We start from the raw sequence: 17465 nt of genomic DNA, 5'->3' as shown, positions 1-17465 counted from the left end.
GGGGTTTAATAAGTAAAATTTGTCCGTAAACATTTAGACAGCATGAAATCAAACTGACATATAATTACTTTGAATAATGATATCTAATTATATTTTCATTTCGAATTTTAAATGGATATATCATCCAAAAAGACTTTATAATAAATATATAATATATGCTGTTTTATGAATACCAAAGAATGTTATCCAAAAGAAACTTTTGAATATCTATCTATAAGCATCTGAATAGTTTCATTCTTATGCTAGGAATTTTGAAAAGTAGCATAAATTTAATATGGGTACTATTTTCTTATCTATTATAATGGCAAACATGTATTGTAAATGATATTTTTGTCTTACCAGTTTTAATATGTGAGGAATTTTAGAAATTTGCTGTAAGTTATTTTTATATTCCATGTCTTCTCTTTGCACGTTTTTTTGGTCCAGAATCTTCAGTTCATATTAAAATTTTTGAGTGGTGGGAAAATAATTGCACATTGATGTTTTAATGCAATTTTTATACTTTAAGATTTTTTAAAATAAAAAAATTTAAGGGCTAGGGTTGTGGCTCAGTGGTAGCGTGCTTGCTTACCATGCATGAGGCACTGGGTTCAATCCTCAGCACCACATAAAAATAAATAAAAAGACAATAAAGTCCATCAACAACTAAGAAAATATTTTAAAAATAAAAAGAAAGTCTAAGGAAGAACTGATTGTCTTGTCCTTTAAAAAAATAAGTAAATAATGGGCTGGGGTTGTGGCTCAGCAGTGGAGCGCTTGCCTAGCACTCGTGAGGCCCTGGGTTCAATCCTCAGCACCACATAAAAATAAATAAATAAAATAAAAGTATTGTGTCCAACTACAACTAAAAAATAAATATTAAAAAATAAAGGAGGCTGGGGTCATGGCTAAGCGGTAGAGTGCTCACCTAGCATGTGCGAGGCCCTGGGTTCAATCCTCAGCACTACATAAAAATAAATAAAATAAAGCCAAGTATCCAACTACAACTAAAAAAAATTTAAAAAAAGGGGCTGGGGTTGTAGCTCAGCGGTAGAGCGCTCGCCTAGCATGTGCAAGGCCCTGGATTCAAGCCTCAGCACCACATAAAATAAAGAAAGAAAAACAAAGGTATTGTGTACAACTAAAAAGAAATAAATATTTTTAAAAAATAATAAAATAAAAATAAAAAAATTTAAGCAGTTAGGAGGGTACAATAAATATTACACCAATGTTAAATTTTTCATTTCCCTTAGAAGGCATATAACAGCAAAAATAAATTAATATGATTGATTGAGAACTATCAGGGTGGAAGAGAAGTAGGCTGACAGTTAAGGGGTATAGCTGGAAATTAGAGCAACTAGGTTTTGAAAGAATCAGGTTGCTAGTTCCATTTCATGGAAACACATTATGTGACTTTAGGCAAATCAGCCTCTTTTTTTATATTTTTTCCCCTCATTCTTAAAGGCAATACAGTGTGCTCAAATCTGCTTCACCAGGGTTTGGGAACAAAAGGATATGTGAAAATAAAAAGTTGCAAAGGGCTAAATAATTTGAGGAATCATTATTTTAACTTTAACTTCAAAGGCAGCTTTCATTAATTTCTCTTTTTTAAATAATCAGCATTCTAAGAGATTTATTAGATATTAAGTGTACAGATAAGTTTAAAATAATATCCAAGACAGAAGCCTATTTGATAGTTCATTTGCTCAGAGAAAGGCGGTGATTGTTTATCATTCTCTCAACCATTATTTCTGTTATTACGAACTTAGGAGCATATGATTTCCCCTTAAAATAGACCTTGCATCTTTTATTTTATTTTGTTTTTAATATTTTTAGGTTTTTTTTTTTTTTTTTTTTTTTTTTATGTGGTGCTAAGAATCGAACCCAGTGCCTCACACATGTAAGGCAAGTGCTATACCCCCACCCTTTGCATCTTTTATAGTATAAATTTGTTGTTCCCATCGCTGGGCCTAGTGGCGCACACCTGTTACCCAGCGACTCATGAGCCTTAGGCAGGAGGATTGGGAGTTTGAGAACAGCCTCAGCAATGAGGCCTTAACCAACTTAGTGAGACCTTGTCTCAAAAAATAAAAACAGCTAGGGATGTGGCTAAATGGTTAATATCCCTGGGTTCAATCCCCTGGTACCAAAAAAAAAAAATTTTGTTGTTGTTTCTTTAACATAATAACATTAACCTTTTCTAGTTTCAATAGAAAAATAATGAAGCTACATAATTAGACACTTCTCAACAAAGGATTCTGTTTTTGCTTTATATTTAGATAAAATGTACATATTCATAATATGTGTTTGGAATACTACTCAGCTATAAAGAGCACTGCAAAAAATAATTAAAATAAAATGACTGTTACATACCACAGAGATGAATCTCAAAAACATGTTAACTGAAAGAAGCCAGACATAAGAGTTCACACTGATTCCTTTATATGATTAAGTCCAAGAACATATATAAGACTAATCTAGGGTTTGAAGTGTAGCACAGTGGTAGAGTGCTTGCTTAGCAAGCATGAGGCCCTAGGTTTAATTCCCAGCACCAAAAAAATAAATAAATAAAGACTATAGTGATAGAGCATGGGAAGTGGTCTGTATTATAAGTTTTCTATTGCTGTTATAATTACAAATTATTGCAACCTTACTGGCTTCTGTAGGTCACAAGTCCAGTATAGGTTTCACAGGGCTAAAATGGAGGTGTCAGCAGGTCCGTGTTTCCTCTGGAGGCTCCAGGAAAGAATCTGTTTCCCTGATCATTCAGGTTGTTGACTGAAGTTAGTCTTTCTGTATATAGACTGAGGTCCCTGTTTCTTTGCTGCTGTTCACACCTTCTAGAGGTCACCTGTTTTCTTGGGTTTGTGGACTCCTTCCTCTATCTTCAAAGCCAGCAGCAAGTCACTTGTCATGTGTCAAATTTCTCTGCCCCTTTCCCTACTGTTGCATCTCTCTGGTTTTTCTACCTTCTTTTTCTACTTTTAAGGACTTAGTGTGATTACACGAGGCCCACACACATTTAGGGTATGCTCCCCGTCTCAAAGTGTTGTAAGACCCTTTTGCCATGAAAAGGTAATATATTCATAGGTTCCAGGCTTTAGGGCCTGGACATCTTAGGGGAGGATGTATCACAGCACATGTGGTCTTGAGGGTGTACAGAATTTATTGGAAAGGAGGAAAAGGGAATATTTGGGGAGTGTTGAGATCATTCTACATCTTGGTCAGGACAGTGATTACACAGCCGTACACAACTGTCAAATCTTTGAAATTTTAATTTCTACATTGTTCATTTTCTTTCTCAAGTTATTGTTTTTTGGGGGGGGCCTTGGGGTTTTTTTCAATTTTTCATTATTTCACAATTACTTTGTGCTAAGCACTACATTAGCATTTTACATGATCATATGCATTTTTTCCTCCTATTGCTCTAGTGTTACCATATATTAAGTATGCTTGAACTGATCAAGCTTGATAGTGCAGTGTGGTTGACTAGGTTTTTTTCAGATATATATTGTTCCATTTTATGGCTATTTTTCATTTGAATTTAAAGCCTAAGGAGGTTCCCCCTGCAACTTTGGGACAGTACCTAAATTTTTTAATATTAACATTCACATAGTTATGGAAAGCCTTTTTAAGAAAATGTGCTAGCCAGGTGCAGAGGTGCATGCCTGTAATCGCAGCGGTTTGGGAGGCTAAGACAGGAGGATTGCAAGTTCAAAGCCAGCCTCAGCAATGGCAAAGTGCTTTGCAACTCAGTGACACCCTGTCTCTAATAAAATACAAAATAGGGCTGGGGATGTGGTTCAGTGGTTGAGTGCCCCCGAGTTCAATCCCTGGTACCAAAAAAAAAAAAAGAAAGAAAGAAAAGAAAATGTGCTGGTTTGCTATGAAACAAGTCTATAATCTCAGTTACTCAGGAGGCTGAGGCAGGTGAGGCAGGACTGCAAGTTTGATGCCATCCTAGACAACTTAGCAAGACCTGGTCTCAAAATGTAAAAATAAAGAGCTGTGGCTATGGCTCAGTGGTAGATTGCTTGCCTGGAACATGTGAGGCACTAGGTTCAATCCTTAGCACCACATATAAATAAATAAAGGTAAAAATTTTTAAAAAATTAAATAAAAAGGGCTGGGGATGTAGTTCAGTGTCCCTGATTCAATCTACAGTACCCAAAAAAAATGGGGAGGGGGGTTTGTTGGGGAGGTAACTCAGTGGCAAAGCACTGACTACACTGCTGTAGTTGCTAGGGATAAAGTCATCAATAATTAACAGTCCGGCCCTGAGGAAGTATACTTTCTAGTGAAGACAGCGTAATATATAACAAAATGTCAGGTGTGCTAAGTGCTATGAAGAAAAGCATTAGCTATGGAACCCTTCCCATGTGTCAGATGAACACCGTTTTAAGCAATAAATACATATATAATTATTATCTTCATTTTACTGATGAGGAAACTAAGGCAAAGAATGTTTAATTAACTTGCCCAAAATTATATACCTAGTAAATGGGAAAGCCAGCTCTTCAAACCAGGCATTATGGATTCAGAGTTGACATTCAACAAAAGCAGAGTTCAGGCCAAAGTGCCAGAGAATGTGCTAAAGAATGATTAAAGAGGTTCTCTGTGGAAGAAGGCTTTAGGACCTGATGGAAGAAAGGCCACAATATCAACTATTCTAGACTGAGAGTACATCAAATGCAAGGGCTTTTGAGGAAGGAAGTACTTCGCATGATTTCAAAACAAAACAGGCTTGGGGGCGTGTAGCTTAGGTGATGGATCACTTGCCTAGCACATGCAAGGCCTTGGATTTAATCCCCAGCACCACAGGAAGAAAAAATATATGTGTATGTGTGTGTGTGTGTGTGCGCACGCATGTAGAGCAGGAAGGACAGTGATGCAGCAAGATTAGGCAGATGACACTTTGAGGACTTGGGAGCCTGTAGATGTACCTCCCTGAGTAAAGAGATTGTCATGAACCAATGTGTTTCAAAAGGATCAGAGGAGGAGAGTGAGTAGGATATAAGGGACAGTTGGCAGGTTTTTTGCTGAAGCCCAGTAGAGAGAACAATGACTGGAACTAGGTAACGTACTCATTGCCTTTTATTTGTGAATTTGCTTTTCCAAGATAAAAACTATAGGGTCTTGATTTAACAACTGAGCAGTCATTTTATATGTTAACCGCCATCTTATGAGATTAAGTTTCAGTTTCCTGTACTTCCTTTTACCCGAACTCCCACCCCCACCCCCATTAGTGACCTACTCCATGTTACCATAACCCTACGCCAATACCAGAAGTACAGGACCCCTTGACTCTGGAAAGCCCCAGGGTGCCATCGACCTAAGCCAATCCCATGCTATTCCTACCCGCCCAACTCTATCGCAAGCACCCCCCCACAACCTATCCCATAGCACCACAACTACAGCTCCAAACCCCTACCCCACAAAAGCTGAACACTGCAATATCTCCACTCTATATATAGAGGGATGGCCTTTATTTGTCTGTTTTGACAAATAAACCTTTGTGTGGATCTCTGCCTGGTCTTTCATTTCTCGCTCGCCTTCTCACTTTGTTTTCAAAAACATGAATCAGACACAAACCTTTTCTTTAGTATGCTTATTACCGTAGGTAAGAAAAGACACATAAACAGTTATAAATAGGATTGTGACTTAGCAGTAGGTAGAGAACTCGCCTAGCATGTGTGCACCACATAAAAATAAATAATAAAATAAAGATATTGTGTCCAACTACAACTTAAAAATAAATATAAAAAATTATAAATAAATATTTAGAGCAGTTTGACGTCTTCACAGAGTGACAAATTTCAGAATGTAGAGGTTACTTTTAACTAGAAGGAAAAGAAGACTTCATGGAGATAGCATTTACAGACCTAAGAAATGAATGAGGTTTGGAAGTAAAATGAGAAAATCATTCCACCAGGAGTGAATTGTGTAAACCCAATTGTAGTTGTTTTTGCATTATCATGAGAAACTAATGTGGCTCCATTTTTTAAAATAAATAAATAACAGCAGCTTCTACCTCAAGGCCTGTCCTAAGGAAGGGGGCGTGACCCTTGTCCTTGGAAAAACCCACAGAGCACTCCTAAGTACATACCCACCCTGCTGAGTTGTTTGTCTGTAAATAACAGGAGAGGTCTGTGGCACCAGGTGTCCCTGGCTCAGGCTTAGTGGGAACCCATAGCAACACCCCTAGCAACCTCCAATCAGCATAAGACAGGGAAAATACCTGGGATGCCAGATGACCCCCAAGTAGTTTATGGTGGTTGATAACATGTTGGGAAACCATGTAGTTTAGCACATACACCCCTCGTGGCCTAAACCAATCAGTTCAAACGAACCCCCCTCTTGTACTAGACAATCACCTCTACCCAACTTGTTCCCGCCAGTGAATGTGCTAATCAATGTTAAGAGGAGTTGTTTGACTTTCCTGCAGTATGGAATGATTTGCTGTGTGATGTTGTGATGCATAGAGTGTCCCCCTATAAAATCTCACTGAACAAAGGACCAGGTCTCACTCCCTGGGACCACTGCTTCAGGAATGGTTGTGAGTCCAGGCTCCAGCTTGCAATAAAGACTCTTGTGTGATTGCATCGGATTCGGCTCCTGGAGGTCTATTGGGGTCCCACGAATCTGGCATAACAATCACATACCCCAGATTTGTATACCTATGGTTAGAAAGTAAGGTCAGGAGTGGGACTTTGAGTCTACTTGAATACCAGGTTAAATATCTGTAACTGTGCCTCTCTTTAACGGTTACAAATTAATCAAATTATACTGACTTATCCTTTTATTGGTTGCCTCAATTTTCCATAAGAGCAAATAGGAATGCCTAATATGAAAGACTGAAAATTTATACTGAGATGGGCTGACCTAGGAATCAAATTCTCCCAATAGATATGGTCCAAGGGCTACTTATTCTCTGACTTAAACAGATGAAGTCTGGATCCACTAAATATATGGCAGATTCCTGCAGAATTTATGGAAGCAGCTAATTTATTGGAACAGTTTTATCAAAGGTAAGTATTTAGTCAATAGATGTATTAAGTGCCCAATATATGTAAAGCAGGATGATGATACAAAAGATATATAACATTATCTCTCCCCTCATAAGAAGGCACTAGTTACTAAGCATATAAAAAGTTGTAAAATAGGAGCTAAGGATGTAGCTCAGTAGTGTGGCATTTGCCTGAGTTCAATCCATAGCATGCACACACACACACACACAGATACCCCATAAATGTATAAAATATAGAGCCAGAAGCCATACAAGCTCTTGAGAATGAAAAAAAGTAATATTATTCCACATTCAAAGGAGAACAAGAACTCTTTCTTCTCCTGGAAGTGAGAAAAGCCTTTATGGATGAGAGGGCATGTGTTTATAATATAGGAAAATCAGTGGAATTAGCCATTCTTTTTTTTCTGGTGTGGAGATGGAACGGAGGGCCTCTGCACATGCTAGGCAAATGCTCTATTGCTGAGCCTATAAGCAATGATTTTGAAGCTTGAAGCTTGGCTCATTTCATATACTGGCTGACACTTCTGTTTAAACTCTGATCTTCAGGTTAATTAGCTGTGAGCACCATAGTTTTTGGGTAATCAGTGGGCCAATTTGCCGCAGTCTGGCTGGGCACAATTCACAAGCCACTTATCAAGCAGAAATGAACTTTATTTTTAGAACACACCCAGCACCATAGGAGCTCTTCAGGAATTCCCTCAGAGCCCATCTGCCACCACCAGCTTGTGGAGAGCCTCTCCACCCCCCACTCCTCCCACTCTTGAGGCCGATTGGCTGGGTCGCAAGGATGGAGCCAAAGAGTCCCCCAATGAGCAGCTCCGTGGTCTGAAAGGGCAGGGAAACAGCCCAATGAGCATCACCACAGAGGAGCCAATCAGCTGGCAGCTGGAAGTTTGCTGGGGCCCCTTCAGGAGTGGCTCTCGATACCATTTCTTCTGTTCACCACCCCCATATATACCCTACCCCCACCAATCAGCTATAGCTGGGCACCAATATAAAACTATATATCTTGTTTTGGGGTTTTTTCAGTACTGGGGATTCCCAGTGCCTGGTGCATGCCATCCTTTTTATTTCCTTTTTTTTAAAGACAGGGTCTCGGGCTGTGGCTCAGCGGTAGAGCGCTCGCCTAGCACATGCAAGGCCCTGGGTTCGATCCTTAGTACCACATAAAAATAAATAAACAAAATAAAGGTATTGTGTACAACTAAAAAAATAAATTTAAAAAAAAAAAGACAGGGTCTCATGAACTTGCAGGACTTTCAATCCTCCTAACTCAACCTCCAGGGTGGGGATTACAGGCATGCACCCACAAGCCCAGTTTAAATTGTGCTTTCAAATTCTCACTGTTACATTTCATGTTCCTCAGTGCAGTTTGAGGGCATCAGGCTACTACTCAGTCTTCTACAAAAACTACTTTCTGTTTAAAGAAATGGAAGATAAACCAGGAGTCGAATGTGGAAAGAACCCTCTCTTCAATTTCTAGGACTGGTAAGGGTCCTCTCTCATTCTCTATTCTCCACCATTCTTCTTTGCATCCTCCTCTTTTGTTACTTGCCCTTTCTCTTATTCATTTCCTTTAATCTGACCCCATCATTTTTTATTTGGTACTGGGGACTGAGTCCAGGGACACTTAGCCACTGAGCCACATCCCCAGTCCTTTTAACTTTTAAGTTTTGGGACAGGGTCTCACTAAATTGTTTAGAGCCTCCCCAAGTTGCTGGCTTTGAAATTGTGATCCTTCTGCCTCTGTCTCCCCAGGCACTGGGATTACAGGTGTGGACCACCATACAGGGCTTCTTTTTTTATTTTTGAGATGGGGGTCTCTCTGTCTTGCCCCAGCTGGCCTCAAACTTCTGAACACAAGCAACCTCCTGCCTTAGTCCCCCAGTAGCCTGGCCTACAGGGCTCATGACACCACATTCTGCTTGCCTCCATCTTCTTGCCATCACTTAATTCAGCAAACTGAAGGTAGCATGAGGACTAAAGTTAAGCCTTGAAACAGATTTCTCAAATAGGATATTTACTTGTGAAATACTCTGTCTCAGGGAGTATTAACTTACTCCCAGAGCAATGTTTTTGTAGAAAACAAAAACAAAACTAGTTATCCTCCCAAGACTGCTATAATCATCACAATAAATAAAGCTTTTATGCTGAGGAGACTTTTTTGCATGAGTCAAAGAAAGTTCAACTACACAAGGCCACATTCAAAATATAAAAAAAAACTAATTTCACTACCTTCTCAAGTACTGATTCCAAAAGACCTCCATAAACCTACCTGCACTCCTGTAATCCCAGCGAACCTGAGGCAGGAACATCACAAATTTGAGGCCAGCCTCAGCAACTTAGAAAAATAAATATTATTATTTTTAAAAAGGGCTGGAGCCAGGAGTGGTGGCATAGGCCTGTAATCCCGGCGGTTCAGGAAGCTGAGACAGACGATTGCAAGTTGCAAGTTCAAGGTCAGCTCAACAATTTAGCAAGGCTCTGAGCAGTTTAATTAAAACCTGTCTCAAAAAATAAGAAAGGGGCCGGCGCAGGGGAACACGCCTGTAATCCCAGTAGCTCAGGAGGCTGAGACAGGAGGATGGTGGTTCAAAGCCAGCCTCAGCAATGGCGAGGTGCTAAGCAACTCAGGGAGACCCTGTCTCTAAATAAAATACAAAATAGGGCTGGGTATGAGGCTTGAAGTCAAGTGCCCCTAAGCTCAATCCCTGGCACGAAAAATAAATTTAAAAAATTTTAAAAAGGGCTGGGGAGGTGGCTCAGTGTTTGAACACTCCTGGGTTCAATTACTGGTACCAAAAATAAAAAGGGCTGGGTTTAATCCCCATAACCTAAAAAAAAAAAAAAAAAGAGTAACTGAAAAGTAAATGCGTTAACTTTGCTTCAAGAGATGCCCATTTGTAGCATGTATGTGTATCCCATAACACCATATTGTAAATCCACGGAGCTACTGGAATGATCGAATGAAAGAATTACCTACATTAAAGTCTTTCATGAACTTTAAGATGTTATTACTGTTACTGAAAGGGAAGAGAGTGTGTAACAATAAACTTGTCTAGAGCCAGAGGTGCAAGTTTCTAAAACTACGAACAACACAATGTCGCTCTCCAAGGAGGAAAGACTGCAGCAGGCGCAGAGAACACACACTCACGCCCTCCCTAGTAGGCGGTGCACGCAACACGCCTCTCCCAGGAGGCCGCGGTGCTCCAGAGCGCAGGCGCGGAGCCAGACAGCGCGAGCTGAGGGCGGTGTCTTGGGGGCCGCAGCTTTCCCTGGCCCCGCCCCTGTCGAACGTCTTCGTGGGGTCGCCCTGGAAATGCATTCGCAAGAACAGACTGGGGCCAATGGGAAGGGAGCGAGTTCCATGAATGGACCAATAAGGAGGGAGCGGTGCGGGGTTTAAACCCGAGCGGGCCGGCTCCTCCCGGCGTGCTGCAGAGGAACGGCTGTTTATCTGTGCTGGGGTCAGGTCTTTAGTTAGTCCGAGAATCCGGTGTTCCCGTTGCTGCTTCTGCCAACTGAGCCGCTGCCTGGTGAAGAGAAAGCCATGGCGCTCCGAGTCACCAGGGTGAGCCGTTGCGGACCGTGAAAAAACGCGGTCTTCCTTGCTCCGGGCTTCCTGCCTTGACTCACCTGCGGGATTCCCCGGAACCCGAGAGGACCGTGGCTACTACGGGGGCAGTATGGGAAAGGGGTTACCGGGAGAGAACTGAGCTGGGCCTCCGGCGAGCTGGGGGACTTTTGGGGATGAAGGAAGGTGAGAAAAAATTGAACGGATCTTGGATATAGACCTTGAGAGTAGGTGGAGGAGGATCAACGGGAAACCTTTTTAAAAAAGCAATGGAGGACCCCTGAGTAAGCCCCCCACCAACAGCGTAAACCTTTTCCCAGAGCAGTATCTGTACTTGAATACCCCTTTCGACTGTAATTCACGGGGCTAAGCGGGGACTAAAGAGGTAATCCCGCAATAGGTGAATGAAGAGTTTCTGGGAAGAAAATGACTGCTGAGGCCTTAGAGCCTGGAACCACGTCTCTCCTTAGAACCCATTTGCAGCCAGCTTTCCTTCTCAATTGTGTCCACCTTAATTAACCCTTGACTTACTCGAGCCTCCCTGAACCAGCCGTCAAAAGTGCTCTTTCTTCTTTCAGAACACGAAAATTAATGCTGACAATAAGACCAAGATTAGTATGGCAGGGGCAAAGCGTGTGCCTGTGGCCACTGTTGCAGCCTCCAAGCCTGGGCTGAGGCCAAGAACAGCTCTTGGAGACATTGGTAATAAAGTCAGTGAACAGCTGCAGACCAGAGTGCTTCTGAAAAAGGTAACTATCTTCCTCACCCAACTTCCCTGAAGAGCCCACATTCCAGCTGTGACCCTTGATAGAGAAACATTCCATTCTCTCTCTTTCATCCACAGGAAGCAAAACCATCAGCTACTGGAAAAGTTATTGCTAAAAAACTATCAAAACCTTTGGAAAAGGCACCCGTGTGTGTGCCAGAGCCAGAGCCTGAGCCTGAGCCTGAACCTGAGCCTGAACCTGTCAAGGAAGAAAAACTTTCGCCTGAACCTATTTTGGTAAACTTACTCTTTATTGAGTGCTTAGCATAGGGCAAGCCCTGCTAAACACTTTATGTGCATTAACTCACATAATCTTTATTTACTCTCAGGGATAGGTATTATTTCTACTTTTTGGATAATGGCTAAAAGAAATTAAATGATGGTCAATATGAAATTTAAGCCCTTGCTGTAGCTTCAAAACCTCGGCTTTTTTTTTTAGTTGTCAATGGACCTTTATTTTATTTAATATATGTGGTGCTGAGAATTGAACCCAGTGCCTCACATATGCTAGGCAGCGCCTCTTGCACTGAGCTACGACCCCAGCTCAGAATCTTGGCTTTTAATTGTTTTCTTATATTATCCCCTTTTTAAATGATATTAAACAGTAGATGCCTGAAACTTTTTGTCTAAGTACAGGCCAATACTATCCAAAATTCATTGGCTGAAACAATATTTTCTTGAAAAGAATTGTCTGTGATGTTGGAGTATAAAAAGGAGTGGAAAAGAATATATATATCTCCTCCAAAGAGTGAAGAAGAAAATGGATTAACAGTCTAAAACTAAGAACTTTTTGGCTAGGAAAGTAGTTAGCTGATAGAGCATTTGCTTAGCATGCATGAGGCCTTGGGTCCAGTACCCACAGCACCAAAACATACAACCAACCAAAGATGCCCAATAATTAACTTTTTCTTTCTGTTTTTGAAAGTCCTATACTGATTAAGGGTCTCACTAAGTTGCACAAGACTGGCTTTCTTTAAACTTGTGATTTTACTCCTCAGCCTCCCAAATAGCTGGGATCACAGGCCTGTGCAACCTCACCTGGCCCCATACTGTTTCTTGCCTTTGATTCCCCCTTTAAGAATGCCTTTCCCATCCTCTGTCTCATTTAGCAAATAACCTTTTTGTTTTTCTCAAAACAGCTCAAGCATCAGCTCCTGAAACTTCCCCTAATTTCCCCACCCTTTTCTCTGTTCCCACAATCAATCTCATGAGTTTCTTTACTATGTCTCTACTAAATTTAAAGCCTCTTAAGGATGCTATGAGGCAATTCCTAGCACAGTTTGACTTGAAGAAGGTGCTCGATAAATATTTGAACAGTGTGGTAAAAGGAGCATAAAGGAAATGGTTAATGGTAATAAAGTCAGTTAATCCTTGGTACTCAGGACAGAACTTACATTTTCCTGAGTAGTGAAGCAATTCCCGTTTTGAAATGGACTAAAGGGGGTTGGGGTTGTGGCTCAGTGGTGGAGCACTTGCCTGGCATGTGTGAGGCTCTGGGTTCGATTCTCAGCACCGCATATAAATAAATAAAATAAAAGTTTGCCAACGACTAAAAAAATATTAACAACTAAAAAAAGGAGTGAACATTTAAAAATTTCACCTTTAAAAAAAAAAAAAGAAATGGACTAAAGGCTCATTTGTCATTAGTTTTTTAATTAACTTCACATGATGCTGATAAACAGCTTTATGACTTGCTGGTTTTCTTTGGCAGAAAGTCTAGAATATGAATTTGCTTCTCTTTTGCCTGTTAGCAGTTACATTCTGCTGACTTTAAATTGCTTAATCTAAACAGACATTTTCTTTTTTATATTATTCATTTCCTGAGAAGAAATTGAACAAATCTAATTCTTTTCTTCTAAGGAAATGAATTGTCTTCAGGAGTATTGTTTCTTGAGTTGGTGTTACCAATAATCTGACCTTCATTCCCAAGTTATAGTGTGTGTCCTCTGCAATTATTTCAAAAGTTCTCTCTGTTTCAAGGTTGATACTCCCTCTGCAAGCCCAATGGAAACATCTGGATGTGCTCCTGCAGAAGAATATCTGTGTCAGGCTTTCTCTGATGTAATTCTTGCAGTGAGTGATGTGGATGCAGAAGATGGAGTAGATCCAAACCTTTGTAGTGAATATGTAAAGGATATCTATGCTTATCTGAGACAACTTGAGGTCAGTAAAATCACTAGAATCCATTTTTTCTAAACTATATTTAGTTTCATTAAAATTTGGGGGGTTATTGTTGTTTTGTTTGAAATGGGGTCTCATTATGTTTCCCAGGCTGACCTTGAATTCCTGGGTTCAAGTGATACTCCTGCCTCAGCCTCCTGAATAGTTGGGACTACCAGCATGTGCTGCTATACCCAACTATTAAAGATACTTTCTATCAACAGTTTACAGTAATGAAGCAGGACTTTGGCAACATTTTCCTTTTGGCGGGGAGGTTACTGGGAATAGAAGCACAGAGTACACTCCATCTTCTGTTCCTTTTATTTTTTAATTTTGAGACAAGGTCTCACTAGGTTGCCCATGCTGGCCTCAAATTTGTGATCCTCCTGCCTCCGCCTCAATTTCTGGGATTACAGGCAGTGGATTTGTTTTGTTTTAACTAGAGATTGAACCCAGGGACACTGAGCCACATCTGCAACCCTTATTTATTTATTTATATATTTATTTATTTTTGGTACTGGGGATTGAACTCAGGGGCACCTAACCACTGAGCCACATCCCCATTTCTGTTTTGCATTTTATTTAGAGACAGGGTCTCACTGAGTTGCTTAGTGCCTCACTTTTGCTGAGGCTGGCTTTGAACTTGCGATCCTCCTGTCTCAGCCTCCTGAGCCACTGGGATTACAGGCATGCACCACCACGCCTTTTTATTTTGAGATAGGTCTCACTAAGTTGCTTACGATCAGCTTAGTTGCCGAGGCTGGCTTTGAATTTGCATTCCTACAGCCTTACCCTCCCTCTCAAGTCACTGGGATTACAGGCATGCAGCATCATGCCTGGCAGCATTTGGTTTTGTTTTGTTTCTTTTTAGTATTTTTAGTTGTTGATGGACACAACTTTACTTATTAACTTTTATGTAGTGCTCAGGATCGAACCCAGGGCCTCATACATGTGAGGCAAGTGCTCTACCACTGAGCCACAACCTCAGCCCTCGTTTTTTTTGTTGTTGGTAAATTTTTTTTTTTTTTCGTTGTTGACTGACCCTTTATTTATTTATCTTTAAATTTATATGTGGTGCTGAATCAAACCCAGTGCCTCACGTATGCCAGGCAAGTGTGCTACCACTGAGCCACAGCATCAGCCCTGTTGTTAAAAATTTTTTAAACTTTATTTTAGTTATTTTTATGTGGTGCTGAGGATCAAACCCAGTGTCACACGTTAGGCAAGCGCTCTACCACTGAGCCGAAACCCCAGCCCCCTGGCAACATTTCTTTCTTTCTTTCTTTTTTTTTTTTTTTTTGCCTTTATACATGTACTTTGTTGTTGTTTTTTACATTACAATTCATAACTTTGTTTATATATAAAGTATGTTGACACCCAAGTTATTGACATTTTTCTATTATTTCCTAAAATCTCAGTCAGGCTCTGGTTTTTCAGTCTTCAGTGAAAAGATCTGAAATGATGGTATAGTGTCTTTATTTGTGAGGAAGGTGGATACAGAATGTGCGCCAGCAGCAGTGGTAATGAATTGGACATTATAACATCTGACAATGTTAAAAACCTGCCACATTGTTCTAGCTAAGATTTGCTTTCTTCCCCAGTGAAGTTAGTTACCAAATGAATAATTGGACTAAAAACTTAGATTCTAAATAACTGAAAACTATTATATTTAAAAACAAAAAAACTCACCTTTCTGGACATAAATGTCACATGCAGTTGTGCTTCTAAGGATAATCTGCATTTTTTTTTTTTTTTTTTGCAGGAAGAACAGTCAGTGAGACCAAAATACCTACTGGGTCGGGAAGTCACTGGAAACATGAGAGCTATCCTAATTGACTGGCTAATACAGGTTCAAATGAAATTCAGGTTGCTGCAGGAGACCATGTATATGACTGTTTCCATTATTGATCGGTTTATGCAGGTGAGCCTGGTTCAGTAACTGAAGGTTCTCTATTCTAGGGTCTTAGCTTAGTCCTAAGAAACTTATTTTTCAGCTATAATCTGTCTCAGGAGATAAAATGTCATTAGTTAAGATTTTGCTATAGAAGTATGTATCTTTCATAACTTTCTCCTTTTGAAGTACATGTTATTTACCCAGTTGAAATTCTCATTATAGGATAATTGTGTGCCCAAGAAGATGCTGCAGCTGGTTGGTGTCACTGCCATGTTTATTGCAAGCAAATATGAAGAAATGTACCCTCCAGAAATTGGTGACTTTGCTTTTGTGACTAACAACACTTACACTAAGCACCAAATCAGACAGATGGAAATGAAGATTCTAAGAGTTTTAAACTTTGGTCTGGGTCGCCCTCTACCACTGCACTTCCTTCGCAGAGCATCTAAGATTGGAGAGGTACATACTCCTTGAGAAGCCTTCGTTAGGATGTATTAGGGAATACTGCTGCTGGTTATATATTAAATACCTAATGACGTTTGGGAAGGGATATAGATGTTTTTTATTTATAATCAGGTTACATATTAATATTATGAAGCTTTTTATGGGCAATTGCATTTGAGAACTTGTAGACATTTGTAATAAGAAGTTCATTGATAAGTGGGTTTTGTTCTAGGTTGATGTTGAGCAACATACTTTGGCTAAATACCTGATGGAACTAACTATGTTGGACTATGATATGGTGCACTTTCCTCCTTCTCAAATTGCAGCAGGAGCTTTTTGCTTAGCACTGAAAATTCTTGACAATGGTGAATGGGTAAGCTCTATCTCACAGAACTCCAAAGCTTTTAAATTGTAAATGATGTTTGAATACAGAATTTTGTCATTTCCACTGGTTCCTAAATATAGAATCTATAGAAGGAATGCTAAAAATAATTTGTTTATGATGTCATCTTGGTAGAATGCTCTCATTTGTTTACTGAATTTAATCTCCATAAACCCTTTGAGAAAGACATAGTAGCTGTTACCCTTTATATATGTAGAAACTCTGTCAAATGACATAACTGGAAATTCATTCGTAATCATTGATTCAACTAATATTTCTCCCATCGTGTGTCAGGTACTACCCTAAACCTTAGAAATAGAGCTATGAATAAGAAACTCAGCCTCAAGGAACTTGGAATCTAGCTTTGGGGTGGACAACCCAGCAATTACATTAGTGTAATGAGATTTGAGCAGAGGTTTCTACAGAAGCCTGAAAGAGAAACTGGGGGAGAAAGAGGCTCAAACTTGTCTTAAATTTTAATTAAAATTAGTCATATAGTATGTGTCCCCCTACCCCTCTTGACTAACATCTAGAAACTTTATGAAAAGTTGTATAGACATTTGTAATAAGAAGTCCATTGATAAGTGGGTTTTGTTCCAGGTTGAACGTTTTTGACATTTTGTTTTTGTCTTAGACACCAATTCTACAGCATTACCTGTCATATACTGAAGAGTCTCTTCTTCCTGTTATGCAGCACCTGGCTAAGAATATAGTCATGGTGAATCAAGGGCTTACAAAGCATATGGTAAGTCAAATCAATGATGAGATGTTGAGAAAATGAGAATAATTCAGATTTACTGCCTGCAAATTCATAATTTATTTTTAAGGAAATCATGTTAGGTGTTTTGGGTTGCTGCTGTTGTTTTACCTCTGCGCTGTACCTCAGGCCCAAAGCGTTGATTTTTTAAATGAATCCTATACCATTGGATATTGTAAATTTTTGTTTTCCCAGTGTAATTACTGTGCTATTTCTCTTCCAGACTATCAAGAACAAGTATGCTACATCTAAGCATGCAAAGATCAGCACTCTAGCACAGCTGAATTCTGCACTAGTTCAAGATTTAGCTAAGGCTGTGGCAAAGGTGTAACTTGCAAATTTGAGTTGGAATACTATATCTGCAAATAAAATTGGCACCATGTGCCACCTGTACATATTATACTACCTTTACATACTTTTAAATAAAGGTCATGGCCCTTTTTATTTTTCATAGTTTAACTCGTTTTAATGTGGTTGCTTCC

The 17465-nt window shown here is 39.8% G+C and overlaps 1 protein-coding gene across 1 annotated transcript; it reads left to right on the top strand.

The window, feature by feature from the left end:
* The first annotated feature begins 10275 nt into the window (after positions 1-10275).
* Ccnb1 (cyclin B1) lies at positions 10276-17442 on the top strand. Its single transcript, XM_027951638.2, has 9 exons — positions 10276-10577; positions 11159-11329; positions 11425-11583; positions 13327-13509; positions 15269-15427; positions 15623-15859; positions 16077-16217; positions 16861-16971; positions 17207-17442. The coding sequence occupies exons 1-9, from the start codon at positions 10557-10559 to the stop codon at positions 17312-17314; spliced, it is 1290 nt and encodes a 429-aa protein (XP_027807439.2). The 5' UTR covers positions 10276-10556; the 3' UTR covers positions 17315-17442.
* Positions 17443-17465: the final 23 nt, after the last annotated feature.

Source organism: Marmota flaviventris, chromosome 5 (assembly GCF_047511675.1).
Source record: "Marmota flaviventris isolate mMarFla1 chromosome 5, mMarFla1.hap1, whole genome shotgun sequence".
Classification (NCBI taxonomy): domain Eukaryota; kingdom Metazoa; phylum Chordata; class Mammalia; order Rodentia; family Sciuridae; genus Marmota; species Marmota flaviventris.
Note: the sequence above shows the minus strand (reverse complement) of the source record. Positions and strands in the feature narration are given on the sequence as shown.